Source organism: Anomaloglossus baeobatrachus, chromosome 7, assembly GCF_048569485.1.
Source record: "Anomaloglossus baeobatrachus isolate aAnoBae1 chromosome 7, aAnoBae1.hap1, whole genome shotgun sequence".
NCBI lineage: Eukaryota > Metazoa > Chordata > Amphibia > Anura > Aromobatidae > Anomaloglossus > Anomaloglossus baeobatrachus.
Genome location: NC_134359.1, coordinates 185,554,126 through 185,573,992, shown reverse-complemented (window position 1 = coordinate 185,573,992; position 19,867 = coordinate 185,554,126). Strand labels below are relative to the sequence as shown.

The window sequence follows — 19,867 nt, the reverse complement described above, 5'->3', positions numbered from 1 at the left end:
TGTGCGACACGGGCAGCGATTTGCCCGTGACGCAAAAAGGACGGGGTGGGTACGATCGATTGTGAAATCGCACAATCGGTCGTACCATGTAAAGCAGGCTTAAGAAGGAAAAAAAATGTTAGCTTTTATCAAACTTTTTTATTTTTCCATGATTGTATGCACACACATACTTTTGTTATTTTTTAAGGGACAGCTGTAGTTTTGCACCATAATAAACATAATATATAACAGTGAGTGTAAATATGTATGCATGTGTGTATGTATGTTTGTGTGTGTATGTGTGTATGTGTGTGTGTGTGTGTGTGTCTGCTAAAGGAATCCACACCGTTGTATTTACAATAACAAAATTTTGCACAGACACACCATGTGACTCAGGGAGTGTCATAGACTATTTTGAGTGGAAAATTTAACCCCGCGCTTTACAGTTATTTGCCAAAAAACTGGTTACATTAAAGTCAATGGACCTGGGAGCTACAGGTCATTAATAGGAGCTGCGACGGGTTGTGATAGGCAACAAAGGACATTTTTAGCATAAGAAGCTTATGTGTGAGATAATATGGTGGAGAGACGGATAGAGAGAAAGAGACAGACAGAGAAAGAGGCAGAAAGGGAAAGAGACAGACAGACAGACAGAGACAGATAGGGAAAGAGGCAGACAAACAGAGAGAGAGACTGAGACAGACAGGCAAAGAGGCAGACAGACAGAGAGAGACAGACAGGGAAAGAGGCAGACAGGGAAAGAGAGAGACAGACAGAAAGAGGCAGACAGGGAAAGAGACAGACAGAGAAAGCAAACATAGAGAAAAAAATCCAACACCTCACCTAGACCTTGCAATTCATGTGGTGAAAAGATTAGAGCCCGGTTCCAAGACAGGCTGGATCCTGCCGAAAAGCATGCACAAGGAGTAGAGGAAAAACTAGCCACCTACTCAGGAGATCAAAAGAAACCCTTCTTTATTGCAAAAGCCATGCATATAAAAACTTAATGCAATATTTAAAGTAGACCACGTCTATGCGCTTCATGCCCCAAAAACTTGGCCCTTAATCATCACTAAGGACTAAGTTTTTGGGGCCTTAAATGCGTAGACGTGGTCTACTTTTAATATTGCATTATGTTTTTATATGCAAAGTTTTTGCAATAAATGGGGTTTTTTTATTTCCTTAGTAGGTGCTGGTTTTTCCTCTACTCCTTGTGCAGACAGAGAAAGCGGCAGACAGAGAAAGATACAGACAGATAGAGACAGACAAAAAGAGACATTGAAAGAGACAGATAGGCAGGGAAAGAGACGACAGAGAAAGAGACAGACAGGTAAAGAGACAAACATGGAAAGAGAGACAGGGAAAGATACAGACAAACAGAGAAAGAGACAGAGAGACAGATAGACAAACAGGGCAAGAGTCAGACAGACACAGACAGAGACAGACAGAGACAAACAGGGAAAGAGACAGACACAGACAGAAAGAGACAGACAAACAGGGAAAGAGACAGACAACCAGGCAGACAAAAAGACAGACAGAAAAAGAGACAGATAGACACACAAAGACAGACAGGGAAAGAGACAGACAGAGAGATAGAGAGAGACAGGAAGCTATAGAGAGAGAGACAGATAGGGAGAGAGAGACAGATAGGGAGAGAGAGAGAGACAGACAGACAGAGATAGAGAGATAGAGAGGGAGAGAGACAGAGAGACAGTTACTATCCCAGGCAATGCTGGGTACTACAGCTAGTATTATACAGGGTGGGCCATAAGTATGGATACACCCTGATAAAATGGAAATGGTTGCTGATATCACCTTACCATTTGTGGCATAGTAGTACATGGGAGGGGCCAAACATTTGAGGCCGGGTGACGCCCATGGCGGCCATCTGCAAAGCCGCCATTTTGAAATCAATTTTAAATTTTTCAATGGGAAGGGGGTCATGTGACACATCAAACATAGAGAATTGTTCAAGAAAAACAATGGTGTGCTCATTTTTAACATAGCTTTGTTCATTATCGAGTTATTGACACATTTGTGACATGGAACAATGACAGTAACCCACTATAGAATGTGCTCAAAGTGGTGCCTATTGTGTTGAATTGTCAACACAATTCTCTTCTCCCACTCTTAACACACCGAGAGCAATACCGCAGATCCAGAATCGAGAATGTGGGGCACCTGAAACAATGGATACAGGAGGCCTGTGGTAGCATTTCTTCTGCGGTATTGCTCTCGGTGTGTCAAGAGTGGGAGAAGAGAATCGCACTGACAAATCAACACAATGGGCAGCACTTTGAGCACATCCTTTAGCGGGTTACTGTCGTTGTTCCATATCACAAACGTGTCAATAACTCAATAATGAATACAGCTACCTTACAAATGAGCAGACCATTGTTTTTCTTGTTCAATTCTCTATGTTTTGATGTGTCACATGACTCCCTTCCATTGGAAAAATTAAAGTTGAATTCAAAATGGAGGCTTTGCAGATGGCTGCCATGGGCGTCACCCGGCCTCAAATATTTGGCCCCTCCCATGTAGTAATATGCCATAAACGGTAAGGTGATATCAGCAACCACTTTCATTTTATCAGGGTGTATCCATATGTGGCGCCCCTGAAGCTCAGTCGCCACAGGACATTGCATTTCATTTAAAGTGCAATGCTTGGACTCGGGCGATGAAGGAGTTAATCACTGGTGTTGTTTTTTTCACTTACAAAACAACTAGCTATGAGTCACCACTTACACAGGAAGCAGGATAGTCTGGAGAATTCAAGGTTACCAGGGCAACAGCCATTAAGAGTCATCTCAAGGGTGGGGGCTGCCAGAGGAAGTGAGCAAACACAAATAGTTTCTAGTCAGTTCAGACTGGGAGCAGGAGAGAGCAGACAGCCTTAAGAGAGGAAGGAGAGCAAGGCTCCTGGGGATGGGAGACTGGTGGACGTTGTCCCAGGACCAGGGGCCACAACACTGCACAGAGTCTGCAGGAATAAGACTGGAATAGAATGAGAGGCGACCGGTGGAGATGGTGAGACAGAGGAGAAATGGTAGCTGAGGTCGAGCCTAACCGTTCCCACAGTGCCAGCGCAGTCGGGGTGCAGAGTCCTCGGTTGGGGAAACCTTCATGGTCTCTAACAAATCTGCAGGGGATCGGGATTCCATGTCCATTCGCCCACCACCCACTTTCCCGAAGCACAGTCACATATAGGATCCGGGGTCGGGTTTACAGCCAGGCCTCACGGTGAGGACCCGCGTCACCTGCACACGGGGCGGAATACTTAATACGGACAGCGAGTCCCCAAGTTGCTTTAAGCAACGGGGATCCACAGCCATGCATAAGGAGGAAGGTCTAACACATTTCCACAGACATCGGTGATTGCCTCCTATTCACCCAGGACCGGCTGGAGTCTATCCATGGCGGCGGAAAGCGGCATCTTTGGGGAGCTTTAAGAACTGTGAGCAAAAGGAACTTTGAACTGCAGCCCCAGTGTTGTCCTTGTCATTGCCGGCGCCGCCGCCCTGTGCTTCGGCGCTACCATCCGTCCCCTTCGCCCTCATCCTCCCTGGGGCTCGCTCCACCTGTGGGGAGCTGGAGTATTTGGGCTGCGTTAATATCAGCCCTGGAGGAGAGCAACATCTCGCAGTGGTGGCTAATTCCTGGCCGCACACCACGGGTGGCGCTGCAAAGCATCTCACATTCCCATCCAACACCGCTCCTGAAAGAAAAAAGTCACAGGAAGGGTCTGTGGCGGAGGAGGCCGAGACCCCAGTCACCGCTACAACCGGTGACACGCTTCCCAGGGACCTTTCATCCTGCTTCCATCCCCCTTTACACCTTGCACCCGCTTGTTTGTCCTTTACATGTAGCCGGCGGGGCCATGGAGTCGGGTCAGGCCAGTCACAGCAACCCCACAAAACCACTGGCCCGATGACGAGTAACCCCTGAGGCCCCGTGGAGCGCTACACATACTTATGGCCCACCCTGTATATAGTAACCAATACAATGTATATATAATGTATACATTGTATATATAATGTGTACATAAAAGGAAAATATACAGTAGTGAATATCAAAGTAACCACTGTTATAAAACATAAATAATTGCCATGTGTTTACCAAGTGAACAGAAGATCAATTCTTGTAAGGATCTTCTGCCCCTATGACCGCTTATATGAGGAATAATGTAATGTGCTAAACACTGTTTGTTAAAAATGACAAAGACTTTGTGGAGTTTTAATTGGAATCCATAGCTACACCGTCTCTCCCAGGAAGAAGTTTGGTGTCATTCAGCAGTAAATATGCACTTTTTGATCTTCATGACAGTAGCTCATTAGCAGGAAGAACAGATAATGGCAGCCACAAAGAGTGGACACACACAGAAGATGAAAAAGAAAAAATGACTCCCTCGTATTTCTTACTGGAAAAGGTGTGCAGCCTCAGAATGAAAAGCAAAGATGAAAAACAATTTCTGTTGTAAAGGTAAAAAGAAACATCAAGGATGTACCTGTCGATAACTTGATGTGAAGGCTCCTTGATAAGCCACAATTCCCGAAGATATGAGAATATCTCCCGTGAGGTTAATGTAAAGTGCTCCAAGTTCTATTGCAGTTTGACTCCATCTTGTCTTTTCTCCACCTAATCCTCCAATTAGTTGTTCAGCTCGATCCAGTTTTTTGCTGCACAGATCAACCTGATAATGTCGGGATAGAATAAATGTACATATTGGTTGATTATTACCATGTAAGAATGGATTACCTTTAGAGCCACTTTATGTTACTAAATTGTAGATGCATAAAGACCTGTTACAGGATATCTGTAAGTAAGATCAACCATTCTAAGTAGTCTACATAGGCATATAGGTCATAGGAAGCTGCATAAGATGATACCTTGCCATCTGCGATCCAAAATCTTATTTCAGAGAAATCTGTGTTTTTCTTAATATGTAAATGAGCTGTTAAGAACTATGGGCTGGATACTGATCTGCATGAATGTGCCTCCAGAGATTATTGTAAATGAAAGGTGGCATTACCAGTGTGAGACATGTAATAACTGACAGTCTGCTCTCATGATCTACATGTCTCATACTGGTAGCTCCCTCTTTCATTTCTAATAAGCCCTGGAGCAGGGGTGTCACTAGTGTCATCTGGGGCTTCAGCCCTGAACGTCTTGCCTGGAGCCCTAGATCTCCTGCAATTGTGCACTGAACTGTTTGGAGTCATATTGTCACTGATACAGTTAAATCCTGTGATAGAATATGGAGCTTTTGCTTCATGCTCTATTACTGTCTGTCTCCTGAACCACAGGCCACTATAGGTATGCGTTTTATGAGACATCAGTGTACCCACGCATGTAGCATAATGACGTCATTGTGTCGCGGGCGGGGAGGACGCCGCCGCTGCTGCGCGCTCACTAACGCTCGGGTTCGGCGCTGCTGCGGCTGCTGCTGCTCGGTGGCTCGAGCGGTGGGCTGGATCCGGGGACTCGAGCGGCGGGACAGCGCGGCGCGGTGCCGGATGGCACGGGTGTACTCACTCAGTAAGAGATGCACAAAGTCCTCGGTAAACCATGGACGGGTCCCGCAGCCAGCTGCAGTGTTTCTCCCCGAACAGGTGATGGCGGCTGTCTTTCCCTGCACCTTGATGTTCTCGTTTGACTACTATGGATCCCCAACGGTAGTCCGCTCCCCGGTGTATGGATGCCGGAGGAGTCCGTTTGCCCGCAGGCGCTGGCCCTTGGGTCTCTAGCCTTAGGCGGTAGCTGTATACCTTCACGGTGTGGGCGGTTGCCTTCTATCGGGTCTTTGGTTGTTAGGAAACCCCTGGGGTTCCGGTCACATTCGGATTTGACTATTGTCAAATAGCCTGGTCGGGGTCCAATGGCCCTGCCTGTGTGTGCTGGCACACTGCTGGCCCTCTGCTGCTCCCGGCCCAACGGGTTTGGTTCTCTGTCCCAATAAGGGGCGATGGCAGACTCCTGCGCCCGGGTCGGGCCCCGCTGGACCGCGCCCACACCGGCCACTACCGGTTCTCTTTCGTGGGGGTCCTGCGGTGTCGTGGCCTGTACTGCTGCTTGACAGTGGCAGCCCGGCGCAGCCTCAGCCGAGGCGGGGAACTCAGGGTCAGTTAGCTTCACCGGTTGGGCCTTCGGGCCGGCAGCGGCCGGTTCTTCCACGGCTGGGCGGACTACCGGAGCCGGGACGGTCTCGGGTGCGGCCACTTCCGGAGCCGACGGCTTCTCATCGCGGACGGCTACTTCCCGCGGGGCCTTCCACGGTAGCGGGAGGGACACAGGCTGTTCCCGAACAACGCCCCCAGGCCGGTCCTCTAGGGTGGACGGGTTGGCTTCCGCTACCGGTGTTGGGGGTAGCGAACCGAGCGGAGGGGCGACAGCAACCGGTACGGATGGCGGGGGAGGTAGGAGGGTGAGCGGGCGCAGGCCGGGCCCCTCAGCCGCAGCGGCTAGTCCTTCTCGGACACAGGCCCGTGGGTCGCTTACCCGCTCCTCCAACTCTGCCTCCACCTCGCATCTCCGCACGGCCGTCGCCACTTCCTCCATCTCAGCCACCCAGCGCTCCATCAAGAACCGGACCTGGGCTTGAAGGCGGCAGCACATCTGTGCGGTCCGGGCTTCCACTCACGCCGCTGTTCTTGGCGTGGGCTCGGGGATTTCCGCGGTGCCGGACGGACAGGACATCATGCGTGGCCGTGTTCCAGGAACCAATTGTTTGCAGAGTCCTGGCGTCCCCGCTTTTATAGCCTCGGCTACATTAGGCAGACACACACCCGCCCCCCCCTTGGTTCTCTTCAGCACTTCCGTTTGTTGGGGGCAGGGCTTCGCTTTCATGCCTTCCCTGCTCAGAGAAGACGCTCGAGCAGGAGATTTTCGCGCCAAGATGGCGGCGCTTCAAAATTTTCGGCCGGACACCGCCGGCGGAGATCACAAGGCGCACTTCTACTGGTAAGTAGATGGGTTCAATCCTGTTCGTGACGCCAAGTGGTCGCGGGCGGGGAGGACGCCGCCGCTGCTGCGTGCTCGCTAACGCTCAGGTCCGGCGCTGCTGCGGCTGCTGCTACTGCTCGGTGGCTTGTGCGGTGGGCTGGATCCGGGGACTCGAGCGGTGCTCCTCGCCCGTGAGTGAAAAGGGTGGTTGGTTTGGGGGATTTAGTCCGTGACGCCACCCACGGGTCGTGGTGAAGATGGGCACCACCGCTGCTGGTGACGGGGATCCTGGGAGCGATGGTAGGGAGCAGCTGGGATGTTGTTTTCCCCCTCCGTGGGTAGGGGTCAGTGGTCCTTGGGCCCGATGATGTGACGGGGAGGCAGGGTTGGTGAGGTGCAGGGTTGCAGGGACAGCGCGGCGCGGTGCCGGATGGCACGGGTGTACTCACTCAGTAAGAGATGCACAAAGTCCTCGGTAAACCAAACGGCTGGATAGACGGGTCCCGCAGCCGGCTGCAGTGTCTCTCCCCGGACAGGTGATGGCGGCTGTCTTTCTATGCACCTTGATGTTCTCGTTTGACTACTATGGATCTCCAACGGTAGTCCGCTCCCCGGTGTATGGATGCCGGAGGAGCCCGTTTGCCCGCAGGCGATGGCCCTTTGGTCCCTAGCCTTAGGCGGTAGCTGTATACCCTCACGGTGTGGGCGGTTGCCTTCTATCGGGTCTTTGGTTGTTAGGAAACCCCTGGGGTTCCGGTCACATTCGGATTTGACTATTGTCAGCGGCTCCAAGCCTGGTCGGGGTCCGATGGCCCTGCCTGTGTGTGCTGGCTTCACTTCGCTCCCCGGTCGGTACCGGCGGGCCAACACCCGACCCTGGTCCTACGGTTCCGCGTTGCTTCACCACTCCTGCCGACGGCCACCACCGTCTGCCAACCTTGCTGTCAGTGCCTGGGCCACAAACCCAGACACCCAAGTGCTCACTCCTCTCACTTCAAACTCCAAACTCTATCTGTCACTTTTCCTGCCTCCAGGCATGTGAACTCCTTGGTGGGTGGGGACAACCGCTTGGCTCCGCCCCACCTGGTGTGGACATCAGACACTGGAGGGAGGCAACAAGGGTTTTGTGTTTGGCTGGTGTCCCTGTCTAATGGGGGCGGGGGAGTTTGTGTGTTATCTGTGACGACCTGGCTAGTCCAGGGCGCCACAATTGCATTGCAATGCCTCTGCAAGCCCACAATAAAAGAGAAGATGGAGGCTGTGGTGCCGAGCATTAGGTAAGTATAATCTTTATTGTTTTTTGTTTTTTTTTACATTATACATTTGTGGGGGTTGTATGAATCATAATACTATATAGGGAGAAGTGGAGGCCCTCATACTATCTAGGGAGAAGTGTGGACCAACATAATATATAGGGAGAAGTGAACCCATTGTACTATAAAGAGAGACATAGGGACCCTCATAACATATAGGGAGAAGAAGGGGCCATTATACTATATAGGAAGAAGTGGGGTGCATCATACTACATAGGGAGATATGGGTGCCATCATACTATATGTGAGAAATGGGGACCCTCATACTATATATGGAGAACTGGGTACCATCATACTATATGTGAGAAGTGGGGGCCCTCATACTATATAGGGAGAAATGGGGCCATCACACTATATGTGAGAAGTGGGTGCCCTCATACTATATATAGAGAAGTGGGGGCCCTCATACTATATAGGGACAAGTGGGGTGCCCTCATACTATATAGGGATAAGTGGGGGCTCTCATACTATATAGGGAAAGTGGGGGCCATTATACTGTATAGGGAGAAGTAGGGACCCTCATAGCATATAGGGAGAAGAAGGGGCCATCATACTATATAGGGAGAAATGGGGAGCATTATACTATATGGGGAGAAGTGGGGACCCTCATAATATATAGGGAGAAGTGAGGCTATCATAGTATATGTGAAAAGTGGGGTCCCTCATACTAAATAGAGAGAAGTGGGGGCCATCATACTATATGGGAGATGTGGAGGCCCTTATTCTATTTAGGGAGAAGTCAGAGCTGTAGGGACCATCATACTGTATAGAGAGAGCTATATGGACCATCATACAGAGTATAGGGAGCTGTAGGGACCATCATACAGTGTATATGGAGCTGTGGGGACCATCATACAGAGTATAGGGAGCTTTAGGGACCATCATACAGTGTTTAAGGAGCTGTGAGGACCATCATAGAGTGTATAAGTTGCTGTAAGCCTAATCATATAGTATATAGGGAGCTGTAAGGCCCATCATATAGTATATAGGGAGATGTAGGGATCATCATTCAGTGTATAGGAAAGCTGTAGGGATCATCATACAGTGTATAGAAAGCTGTCGTGACCATCCTACAGTGTATAGAGAGCTGTGGGATCATCATACAAAATATAGGGAGCTTTAGTGACCATTATACAGTGTATAGAGAGCTGTGGCATCATCATCATACAGTGTATAGAAAGCTGTGGGATCATCATACAAAATAGAAGGCGCTGTAGGGACCATTATACAGTTTAAAGAGAGCTGTGGCAGCATCATACAGTGTATACAGAGCTGTGTGGACATTGAAACAGTGTAAAAGAGAGCTGTAGGGATCATCTTACATTGTATAGGGCGCTATGGGACCATCATACAGCATATAGCAAGCTGTGGGGACCATTGTACAGTATACAGAGAGCTGTGGAACCATCTTACAGTGAAAAACAATCTGTGAGAAGCATCATACAGTGTATAGCAAGCTGTGGGGACAATCACACAGTTTATAGAGGAGCTGAAGGAAGCATCCTACAGTGTATAGGGAGCTGTAGGGATTATCATACAGTGTATAGAGAGCTGTAGGGACCATCATACAGTGTATAGGGACTTGTAGGGACTATCATACAATGTTTAGGGAGCCTGGAGGGTCACTCACGTCATTATTTGTTTTAAATAGATGCATTACTAGTTTTCATTGGGGCTTTTAGAGGGAATTATTACTTTTGGGGGCATTGTTACTTAAAGGAGTTACTCAAAGGTAGTTGTTGCTTGGAGGGGCACTTGGGATATTATCACTTTCAATGGAGCGTATCTGACATTAGTACTTGCTAACAGGGGCATAACAACCGCGCGCAGAGGTCGCCATCGCGAAGAGGCCCGGCAGGGTTAGGGGTCCGGCGCCCGCAATACAGAGAAGCAGCCGCTTCCTCTCTGGGAGAGAGGAGCTTCGCTATTCTGTGGCAGACTACGCGACCGCTATGGGGCCTGTGAGTGAGTTAGGGGAGCCCGCCTTCACCCGTGGACCCTCGCCCGTCATTGCACACAGCAATGATGAAGACTGTATCGGAGAGTTCCGCTCCATGTTTCATCATTCTTCCCTTGTGCCTGCACTTGACGTCTCAGTGCAGCAGTGCACGGTGACGTCACTACTGCATGACTGCTGTGCTGAGACTGCAGAGTGCAGGACAGGAGAATGCTGACCGGAGCAGCGGGGGGGAACAAGGAGCGGTGAGGACTTGTTTTTTTAAATCAGTGAGTACACGGTGGCCAGAGGCCTATAGGGGTGTATTATACATGGATGATTATGGGGCTGCATAATACAATATAAAGAACATCTTATACATAAGCTATAGGAGTGCATTATACATGGAGGAGTATGGGGCTGCATAGTACAATATGAAGAACACTTTATACATGACTATAGGGGTGCATTATACATGGAGTACTATGGGGCTACATAATACAATATGAAGTAGTATGGGGCTGCATAATACAATATGAGGAGTATGGGGCTGCATAATACAATATGAAAGACAACTTATACAGGGACTATAGGGGTGCATTATACATGGAGGAATATGGGGCTGCATAGTACAATATGAAGAACACCTTATACATGACTATAGGGGTTAATTATACATGGAGTACTATGGGGCTACATAATACAATATGAAGTAGTATGGGGCTGCATAATACAATATGAAAGAGAACTTATACATGGACTATAGGGGTGCATTATACATGAAGATCTATGGAACTGCATTATAATACATATAGAACTATGGGGCTGCATAATAATATATGGAGGGCTATGTGGGCTACCTTATAGATAGACTATGGTGGTGCATTATAATACATGCAGGACTATGAGGGCTGCATTATAATATTTGGAGGACTATGGGGTGCATTATACTATACTGGGAACTATGAGGTGAATTATAATACATGGAGGACTATGGGAGCTGCATTATAATAATTGCAGGGCTATGAGGGCTATTTTATACAAGGAGGACTATGGGAAATGCATTATAACACATGGAGGACTATGGGGGTGCATTCTAATATATGAAGGGTTATGTGAGACTCTTTATACTATATAGAAGGCTATGTGGGGGCCATTATTGTATTTGGAGAACTATATACGAGGGGGAACAAAGATACAAGCATGGGATGGGAACGTTTTCTGCTGAAGGAAAGAGGATCTTTCCCTTAGCACCCAGCTTTCCCATGCTCTGCTATACATCTGCTCTCAGAACCCAGCTTTCCCATGCTCTGATATGACAAAGCTGGGTGCTGAGGGAAAAATGTATAGCAGAGCATGCGAAAGCTGGGTGCTGAGGACAAGATGGATATCAGAACATAGGAACGCTGGGTGCTGATAGAGAGAGGGATTTCAGATCATGGGAAGCCTGGGTGCTGAGGCAAAGAGCCAAGTGTCAGCGTCATTATCCCGTACCCCGAGTGTCGGGTGCGTGTTGGGGGGGGGACCAGGTCCAAACTTTGCACCAGGGCCCATAAAACTCTAGTTACGCCACTGCTTGATAAGTAGCACAGTGGGGGCTTTATTACTTTCTATGGGACACAATTAATTTTAGAGACCCCCCGCTATTTGGCACAATGTCTTTGTAGCATTAATTGGTGAAGTGCTAATCATAGTAATGACAATTTTTGAAGTATTGGAAAAGCAGGGAGTTAGTGTTGGTTGGGAATAAATGAGGATGGTGCTGGTAATGTGAAAAGTCAGATCTGTCTTTGTTGTAGTCTCTACAGATGAGTCCTGGCTGGAAGAGGTTGTCATGTTGGGCTAGATAAAAAAGACGAGAAAACTTAAAGACAACAAAGAACGTCACTTGTAAGTCACTATACCATCTATATTAGTACTGTAATCTCTGTACAGAGGTTGGCAGGACTGGTAACTACCAATGTATGGCCACCAAATGGTGGTAATATCAATCATTTAATAGCATGTTTTGGTTTTTTTTTAATTTAGTAACTGCTTAATTCATTTTAGTCATTATGTAGTGGTATATATGGTGTATGGTGGTACTATTGATCTTTGTATAATGTGTGTTGTGTTGTAGAGGTAATGGTCCTATTATAAATTATGTACTCAATATGTGGTGGTAAAGAAAGCCATGGACCCCATAGGGGGGAGGGGCGACATGACCAGAGGGAAGGGAGGGAGTGAGGGGGTTAATAAAGTTAAAATAAGGGCATTATGGGAAAATATAGGGGATTGGTGGAAAAGGGTCCCTGTAGGGGAGGAAGGGGAGTATATAAGTGATTGGGGAGGGGTCTTACCTCCCTTTGACTCCGGACGGCGACAGATTGGAGACCCAGGACCAGGGCCAGGGAACCAGCAGCAGCATGGCGGACCTCCAGGAGCTGAATAGGCTGATCAGAGCAGCGATGGCGGTGCACTGGGCCCAGGCAGTGCAGTCTCACGTCAGGGCTGCCTGGGTTTCCCCATCGGCACCTGCCCCTCGCTCCCCCTCTAGCCGCGGGCGGCGTTCCAGGCCCCCGCTCAGGTACTCTACAGGCGCAGGGGGGGCGAGGAGGCCCAGCGAGATCCCCCCTCGGGACCCTCCGTGGCAGGGTGGGCGGCAGCAGCTCCCAGCGTCAGCCCCGGCCACCGGGGGAATCTCCGGCGAGGCCGCGGCGGCTGAGGAAGGGGCGTGGCCAGCCCGGGGGCTTCTTCCGATGTCGGGCCTCGGGCTGGAGTACAGAGCCCAGCAGCGTCGAGCGAGCCCGGCGATGGACTGAGGCCAGTGGTGGCCTGGATGGAGGCGGGTCCGGCCTGGGGCCTACTTCCGGTCCCGGGCCTCGGGATCGATTTTACCGGCCGGCGGCAGCTCGGGATCCAGAGTGTGCCCAGTGGGGACCTGAGGCACGGAGAGGGGGCGTGTCCAGCCTGGGGCCCGCTCCCGGCGACGGGCCCCCGGCGGTGGGGCACGTCTCTGCGGCGCCTTCCACCTGGGAGCGTGCCCAGCATCTGAATGAGGCCAGCAGTACCCCCCGTGGGCGGCGGGGGGCCGGGCACAGGCAGCCAGTGGGGGGGCCGGTGTGGGCAGGCGACACCCGGATACCCGTGCAGCTGCAGTGAACAGGAGGGACGGCGGGAGCCCTGCGGTTCCTGCAAGGTCTCTCAGGTCCTCCACACGGCGCCCGGCAGCAGCGGTCTCCCTCGGGCGGGGGAGGACCCAGCGAGATGGTACGGTCGTCGGCCCTGGTGGACAGGATGCGGAGGCGGGAAGCCCCCTGAGCCCAGGGGGGAAGGCTCCTCCAGGAAGAGGATACGGCCGGTGGCAGCTCAGGGGACAGGCCGGTCTCGTGGGTTGTCGTTGCACAAAAATCTGAGGATTTCGAATGCCAGTGCCCACGCGGCGGCCCAGGAGGGTGGCTGTGGTGGAGGGGACGCATCGGCTGCGTCCCCTGGAGCTAGGATGGTGGAGGATGACTACAGTGAGGAAGAAGAAGGAGCCCTCATGTCGGGGGACAAATCAGAGAAGCAGATGGCGGAGGACGTCGCAATTCCGATTTCTATTTCTGCGCCACGGTCGGGTGAGCTAGCCGTGGATTCGGCATTGCTTGCGGCGCAGGGTGCTGGTGTTGGGGAGGCGGCTGCGGGCACAGCAGCGCCAGAGGGGTTAGCTTTGCTTAGTCAGTTACTATGGTTTCTGCAGGGTTTAGCGCGAGCGCCGGCGGCAGCGACAGCCTGGACGGGGTCGGCGGCGTATGGCGCAGCGGCGGTCAGCAGCGAGAAGTGCCAGTAGGGGCAGGAGCAGCTAGCAGAGTAGTGGATTCCGTGGGTGAACAGGCGGTAGAGAAAGAGAAGGAAAAGGAGGATGAGGTGGTGCGGCTGGATGACAGGGCTAAGAGCGAGGTGTACGTGTGCTTTGAGGGGCCGCTGGGGGCACACCTCAAAAAAGAGGCGAGGGAAAAGATTTGGAAAGGGGAGTATGTGGAGATATTTTCCTTATTGCCCCTGGAAAAATTTAACCTAGACAAGGTGAAGCCGAGCGATTCCAAGAAGGAAAAGGAGGAGGAAGAAAAGCGCCGTTATAGGCTCATTCCTCGTTCTTTTTCTAATTGGCTGCAGGCGTTCGCAATTTTGGCAAGCGTGATAGGGGAGAAGGAGCTGGAGCACTGCTCGGCTCTGTTCGGTTATATGGATGCAATTGGGGAGGCGTATCACACGTATGGGGACTTGGCATGGTTGCGATATGATGAGCAGTTTAGGCAGAGGAAGGCGTTGCAGCCAGGCATGTGGTGGGATCATAAGGACATTTCCTTATGGATGCGTTTAATGGCGGCCCCGAGCCAGCCCTTTCGTGGCGGCACCGGGGGAATGGGAGCCGGGACCTCGGGTATCCAGAAAAAGGGATTTTGCTGGCAATTTAATGAAGGCCAGTGCAAATTTGGCGCAGCGTGTCGGTACAAACATGAGTGCTCCGGCTGCGGGGGGGGACATAGTTTGTCCAAATGTTTTAAGAAGGGGAAGGGTAAGGCTGGGGACGGCTCTGGAAAAAGGGAGGACGCCAGTGAAAATAGAGGCGCCAGCGCCGTTTTTAAATAGGTTTCTGGATGGGGGACCAGTGTTGCTTTTGCGGTCTGGGTTTTTGTATGGTTTTCGGATTCCGTCAGCGGTTGAGGCATTGCCACCAGTTTGTCGTAATTTACGGTCGGCGAGGGACCACCCTATGGTTGTGGGTGAGAAGTTGGGTAAAGAGGTTGAGCTGGGCAGGATGGGGGGCCCATTTGAGAGCCCGCTGTGCAGTAATCTGGTGGTGTCCCCGCTGGGGGTGTTGCCGAAGAAGGAGCCGAACAAATTTCGGCTAATTCATCATCTCTCATTTCCGGAGGGGTCGTCTGTGAATGATGGCATTGCGCCGGAATTGTCAGCGGTGTATTACGTCTCGTTTGACAAAGCACTGGATTTGGTACGAGCAGTGGGACGTGGTGCAATGATGGCAAAGGCGGATGTAGAATCGGCGTTTCGTTTGTTGCCGGTGCATCTGGAGATTGAAAATGAATATGTCTGGCTCACTGTGTATACAGTAGGTGCCCAGAAAAAATAAAAGTCAATCGAATAGAGATAGTTCTGGCACACTAAAATAATTGATAACAGAGCAAGTTCTTGGAATGCTGAATATGTTTATTTGTGCAAAGGATAAATAATGAACGTCCGACGTTTCGACCATATAACTTAGGTCTTAATCATGGACAAAGTTTATCTATATGAACAGTGGGAAGGTATATGTTCTATTGCATATGGGCATCGCCAATAGTTAGTGAAAGAACAAATATGAAATCCTTATGCACTTGAGAGTAAAAATGGGAGAGGTAGCAGGAAGTCTTTATCCAGAACTGGAAATAATATATACTTGTGGTTGATCCTGAATTACTGTGTTGTGGTCAATACAAAAATTAGTACATAGTATGGTATTGACAATACAGTGTCACATAGAAAACGTATCACAATTGGCTGTTTACAGTAGATCAATAGATCATCTTGTATTGCACATAATAAATGCATCTGTGTTGTAGAAATGTATGGAAAACAGAATTAATTATACCGATAACCTATCTAGAAGGAAAAGTGCATGTTAGTATCAAAACAAGAGATAAGTACAGCAACGCACCCACCTATATGAACAGTGGGAAGGTATATGTTCTATTGCATATGGGCATCGCCAATAGTTAGTGAAAGAACAAATATGAAATCCTATGTAGGAAACAGAATGAATAAGTGTCACGTGACATATCGTGAAAATATAGACATAGAATAGCAGTTCATATTTTCTCTTTTTCATATACATCAGGGACATGAGTGTATAACAATATCTATACCTTATGCACTTGAGAGTAAAAATGGGAGAGGTAGCAGGAAGTCTTTATCCAGAACTGGAAATAATATATACTTGTGGGTGATCCTAAATAGAGTTCAGCACAGACATTTGCATCATAATAATGTATGGACAATCTCATGATAGGAGATGTGAAAAAAAGGGCAAAACATGCAAGAGTGAAAAATAAAACGTGGAAATTAAAAGTAAAAGTGAAGATATACATAGGAGGACATACATAAGAAGAACAAACTACCTGAATTACCGTGTTGTGGTCAAAGGTAGATTTTATGGGGAGACAAGAAGGAATAGTGTGGTCCCCTCACTGAATGGTTCTCAGTTGCCTCCAAGAGACATAAATGCTATAAAAATCAAATAGGGATAGAGGAGATCCATGCATGAATAGATAACACCAGTATAAGGTACAAGGTACATATGTCCTAGGATATAATAGGTCTAGTATCCATATTACCTTTGCGTAGCATAAAGAAGAAATCAACAGGCACTGATGTCATAAATAGGGAGTCAGGCGTCCCTGTAGGACTCCATGAGACACCTTATAAAAGTGTAAGAGGAGTTTAAATATGGCAAAGAGTGTGAAAAAATACACCAAAATAGCACAGGTTAGGGCACATACCTGGAAGGCACTAATGTAATTAAAGTAACACTGTCAGGCACAGTATGGTGCTATGAATCTAAGGGAAAGCATGGGAGAGAGAGTGTAAGTGATGGCCTGCCAGTGCAGGATAGTAGGAAGAAAAAGACAGTATACACATACCTTATGGCGCTGGTACAGGGTATAGGCCCCAGGGAAGCGTGCAATGTGTAATGGTGGCAATACTTTATATAGTGTGAGCTGGCTGGTATCAACCATCTCACTTCCTGGATGGTGGAACGCAGTGTGATGCCTGTGGAGCGCACGCCGCGCATGCGCAGTGCCGTCACCAGCACCGCGCATGCGCGGGGAGCACAACACAGGCCGGATGAGGGAAAGTGTGATGATTGGATGCCGCATATACAGGGGGCGTGTATACTGCAAGTGAGTGAGGGAAAGAGTGAACTGGCCTGTGGATTGCACGCAGCTCGCGCGCCGTGCCTGGCTATTTGCACAACGCGCAAGCCGGGCACAGAGCACAGGTCAGAGTGTGTAGTGGACTAGCAGGTGATGGAACAAACGTCAAATGGGCATAAATGATCCAGACCATATACAATGGGCCAGGTGACAGTCCTATACAAGTGAATGTGACACGTGGATAGCAGATGACCGATTCAGGTGCAAGTTGGTGAGGAGATCAGGTAGAATAGGAAGCCTAAAATAAAAAAAGATAATTAGAGGCGAAATTTCTATATAATTAAGACTATATCATAACTAGTCCTTATACTGGGGTTTTACAATATGATGCATAGGAGACAAATAGAGATACCAATAAGTACATAAGAATATAGACAGACTGAGGAGTCACCAAAACAACAATTATAAATATGAATAATTAGTGTATCACAATTGATGGACCTATTAAATGCACATATCGTGTTCCCTATTGAGACCTCTAGGTTCCAATGTATTAAGGGTAAATATCCAATAGGATTCCCTTTTCTTAAGAGCATGTATACGGTTTCCACCCCTTCTGGATGGAGGAACGTGTTCAAGCACCTGAAATTTAAGTTGGGCGATAGTATGACCATGTGTGATGAAGTGATATGGAATCGGCAGTAGGACTTGTTTACACCTTATTGTGGATTTGTGTTTACTTATGCGGTCTCGGATATGTTGGGTAGTCTCTCCAACATATCCGAGACCACAAGGGCATTTGATCAGGTAAACTACAAAGGAGGATTCGCACGTGAAAAATCCATGTATGGGAAAAATGCGGCCTGACAAGGGATGAGTGAAGGTGTCCCCCTTGGTAAGGTTATTGCACTGAACGCAGTGGTGACATGGAAAATTTCCTTTTTTGGGGGTCCCTAAGAAGGTTTGTCTTAGGATGGTCTTACGGGAGCCAATATCAGCCCTAACCAAGTTGTCACGAAGATTACGGGGTCTCTTGTTACAAAATAAAGGTGGCGACTTGAATTCACTCACTTCAGGGTAGGCTTTAATCAGGAGTGGCCAGTGTTTGCATATGGCACTCCTGATCAGGGGAGAAAAAGGATGATAGGTATTAATGCACGAGATGCGTGGAACATTTTTACCGAAAATGGGTTTTTGTGAGGCTCTCCTATCAGCAATCTCCGCTGGGTATCCCGTTTGGTCAATTTGTCGTTCATCTCTAAAGATCTTATGTCACGCTGTATGGGATCGGACACGATACGTTCAACCCGTTTATGTTGGGAGATGGGGAGTCTCTGCTTGGTGTGGCGAGGGTGGCAACTTGTATAGTGTAAGAGGCTGTTACGATCCGTCGGTTTGACGTATAGGTCAGTACTTAAGGTGCCATTGGATAATATGACCATGGTATCTAGGAAATTGATTCTATGGTAGTCGTAATGAATACTAAAAGAAAGGCCCTGTCTGAATGAATTAATGTCAGTATGGAACTGGGATAGAGATGCTATGTCGCCCCGCCAGATCATAAAAATATCGTCAATATACCTCTTCCAGGTGACGGAATATTTTAACCATAACGGGTGATTATAGATATAAGATTCTTCAAAATGTTCCATGTATATATTAGCATAGGGGGGTGCTAAACCGTCTGGTAAGTCACCTGCTCTCTATTGTACCTTTACTGGGAAAGCCTCTTTTAGAGGGGTTCATTTATACATACATCCCCCGTTTATTCCCTACAATTTTTGCTTTATTTATAGTAAACCCATGAAAGGTTTCATAACAGGAACCTATATCTCCTCATTCAAGCTCCCCTGATGATTATGGGACATATGAAACGCGTCGGGAGAAGGAGAATCTGGGAAGGACAGTGACCTTTAATCTAAAGGGATCCCAGGTCCAGTATTAAAGGGACTGTGGAGACGCCTATAAAGATGGGAAATTGTCCGTCGGATGATTGTGGAAACTGAATGCACCTGAATTGGTGAGATTGTTCCAATTTTTCTACATGTACATTGTTCTGGTGAATTTTGGTATCTAGGAGCATTGCCATGTTTATTCTGAACCACTGGTGCTTGTTGGTCAGAAATGATATACGTGATACTTGACCAACTGGTTACGTATTAGTCTGCATTGGTCCCCTATTTAAGGACTACTGCATATTTGTGTGGACAACACATGAGTGGGGGTAGCCACTTCTTTTCCCAGGTGTGTTGTCAACGGATGATTTTGTACTTAATCTTTGGCCTGGTGGTCAGCTGTTTTATATACATATTCTGTGACAGAGTGCATTGATCCCTTTAATAGAAGTGGGCAATATAGCACGGCAGTCTCTGTGACAGATTTTGTTTTTACAGAGGTAAGGTGAATCCTCTTCTTAAAGAGACTCATTAAAGGTTATATTTTATGTGTATTTTTTTGCTGTATACAGACTCCCCATCTCCCAACATAAACGGGTTGAACGTATCGTGTCCGATCCCATACAGCGTGACATAAGATCTTTAGAGATGAGCGACAAATTCCTCCAAAGGGGATACCCAGCGGAGATTGCTGATAGGAGATCCTCACAAAAACCCATTTCCGGTAAAAATGTTCCACGCATCTCGTGCATATGCCATATGCAACCACTGTCCACTGCAAACACTGTCCACTCCTGAGTAAAGCCTACCCTGAAGTGAGTGAATTCAAGTCGCCACCTTTATTTTGTAACAAGAGACCCCGTAATCTTCGTGACAACTTGGTTAGGGCTGATATTGGCTCCAGTAAGA

The 19,867-nt window shown here is 48.5% G+C and overlaps 1 protein-coding gene across 1 annotated transcript in view; it reads right to left on the bottom strand.

Annotated features, from left to right (window-relative positions):
* DNAH7 (dynein axonemal heavy chain 7) overlaps positions 1-19,867 on the bottom strand; it is an 880,767-nt gene that overhangs the window by 287,903 nt on the left and 572,997 nt on the right. The window contains exon 45 of the mRNA XM_075317837.1: positions 4,484-4,669. Coding sequence (XP_075173952.1) covers positions 4,484-4,669 — 186 coding nt within the window. The remainder of the gene's footprint in view (positions 1-4,483; positions 4,670-19,867) is intronic.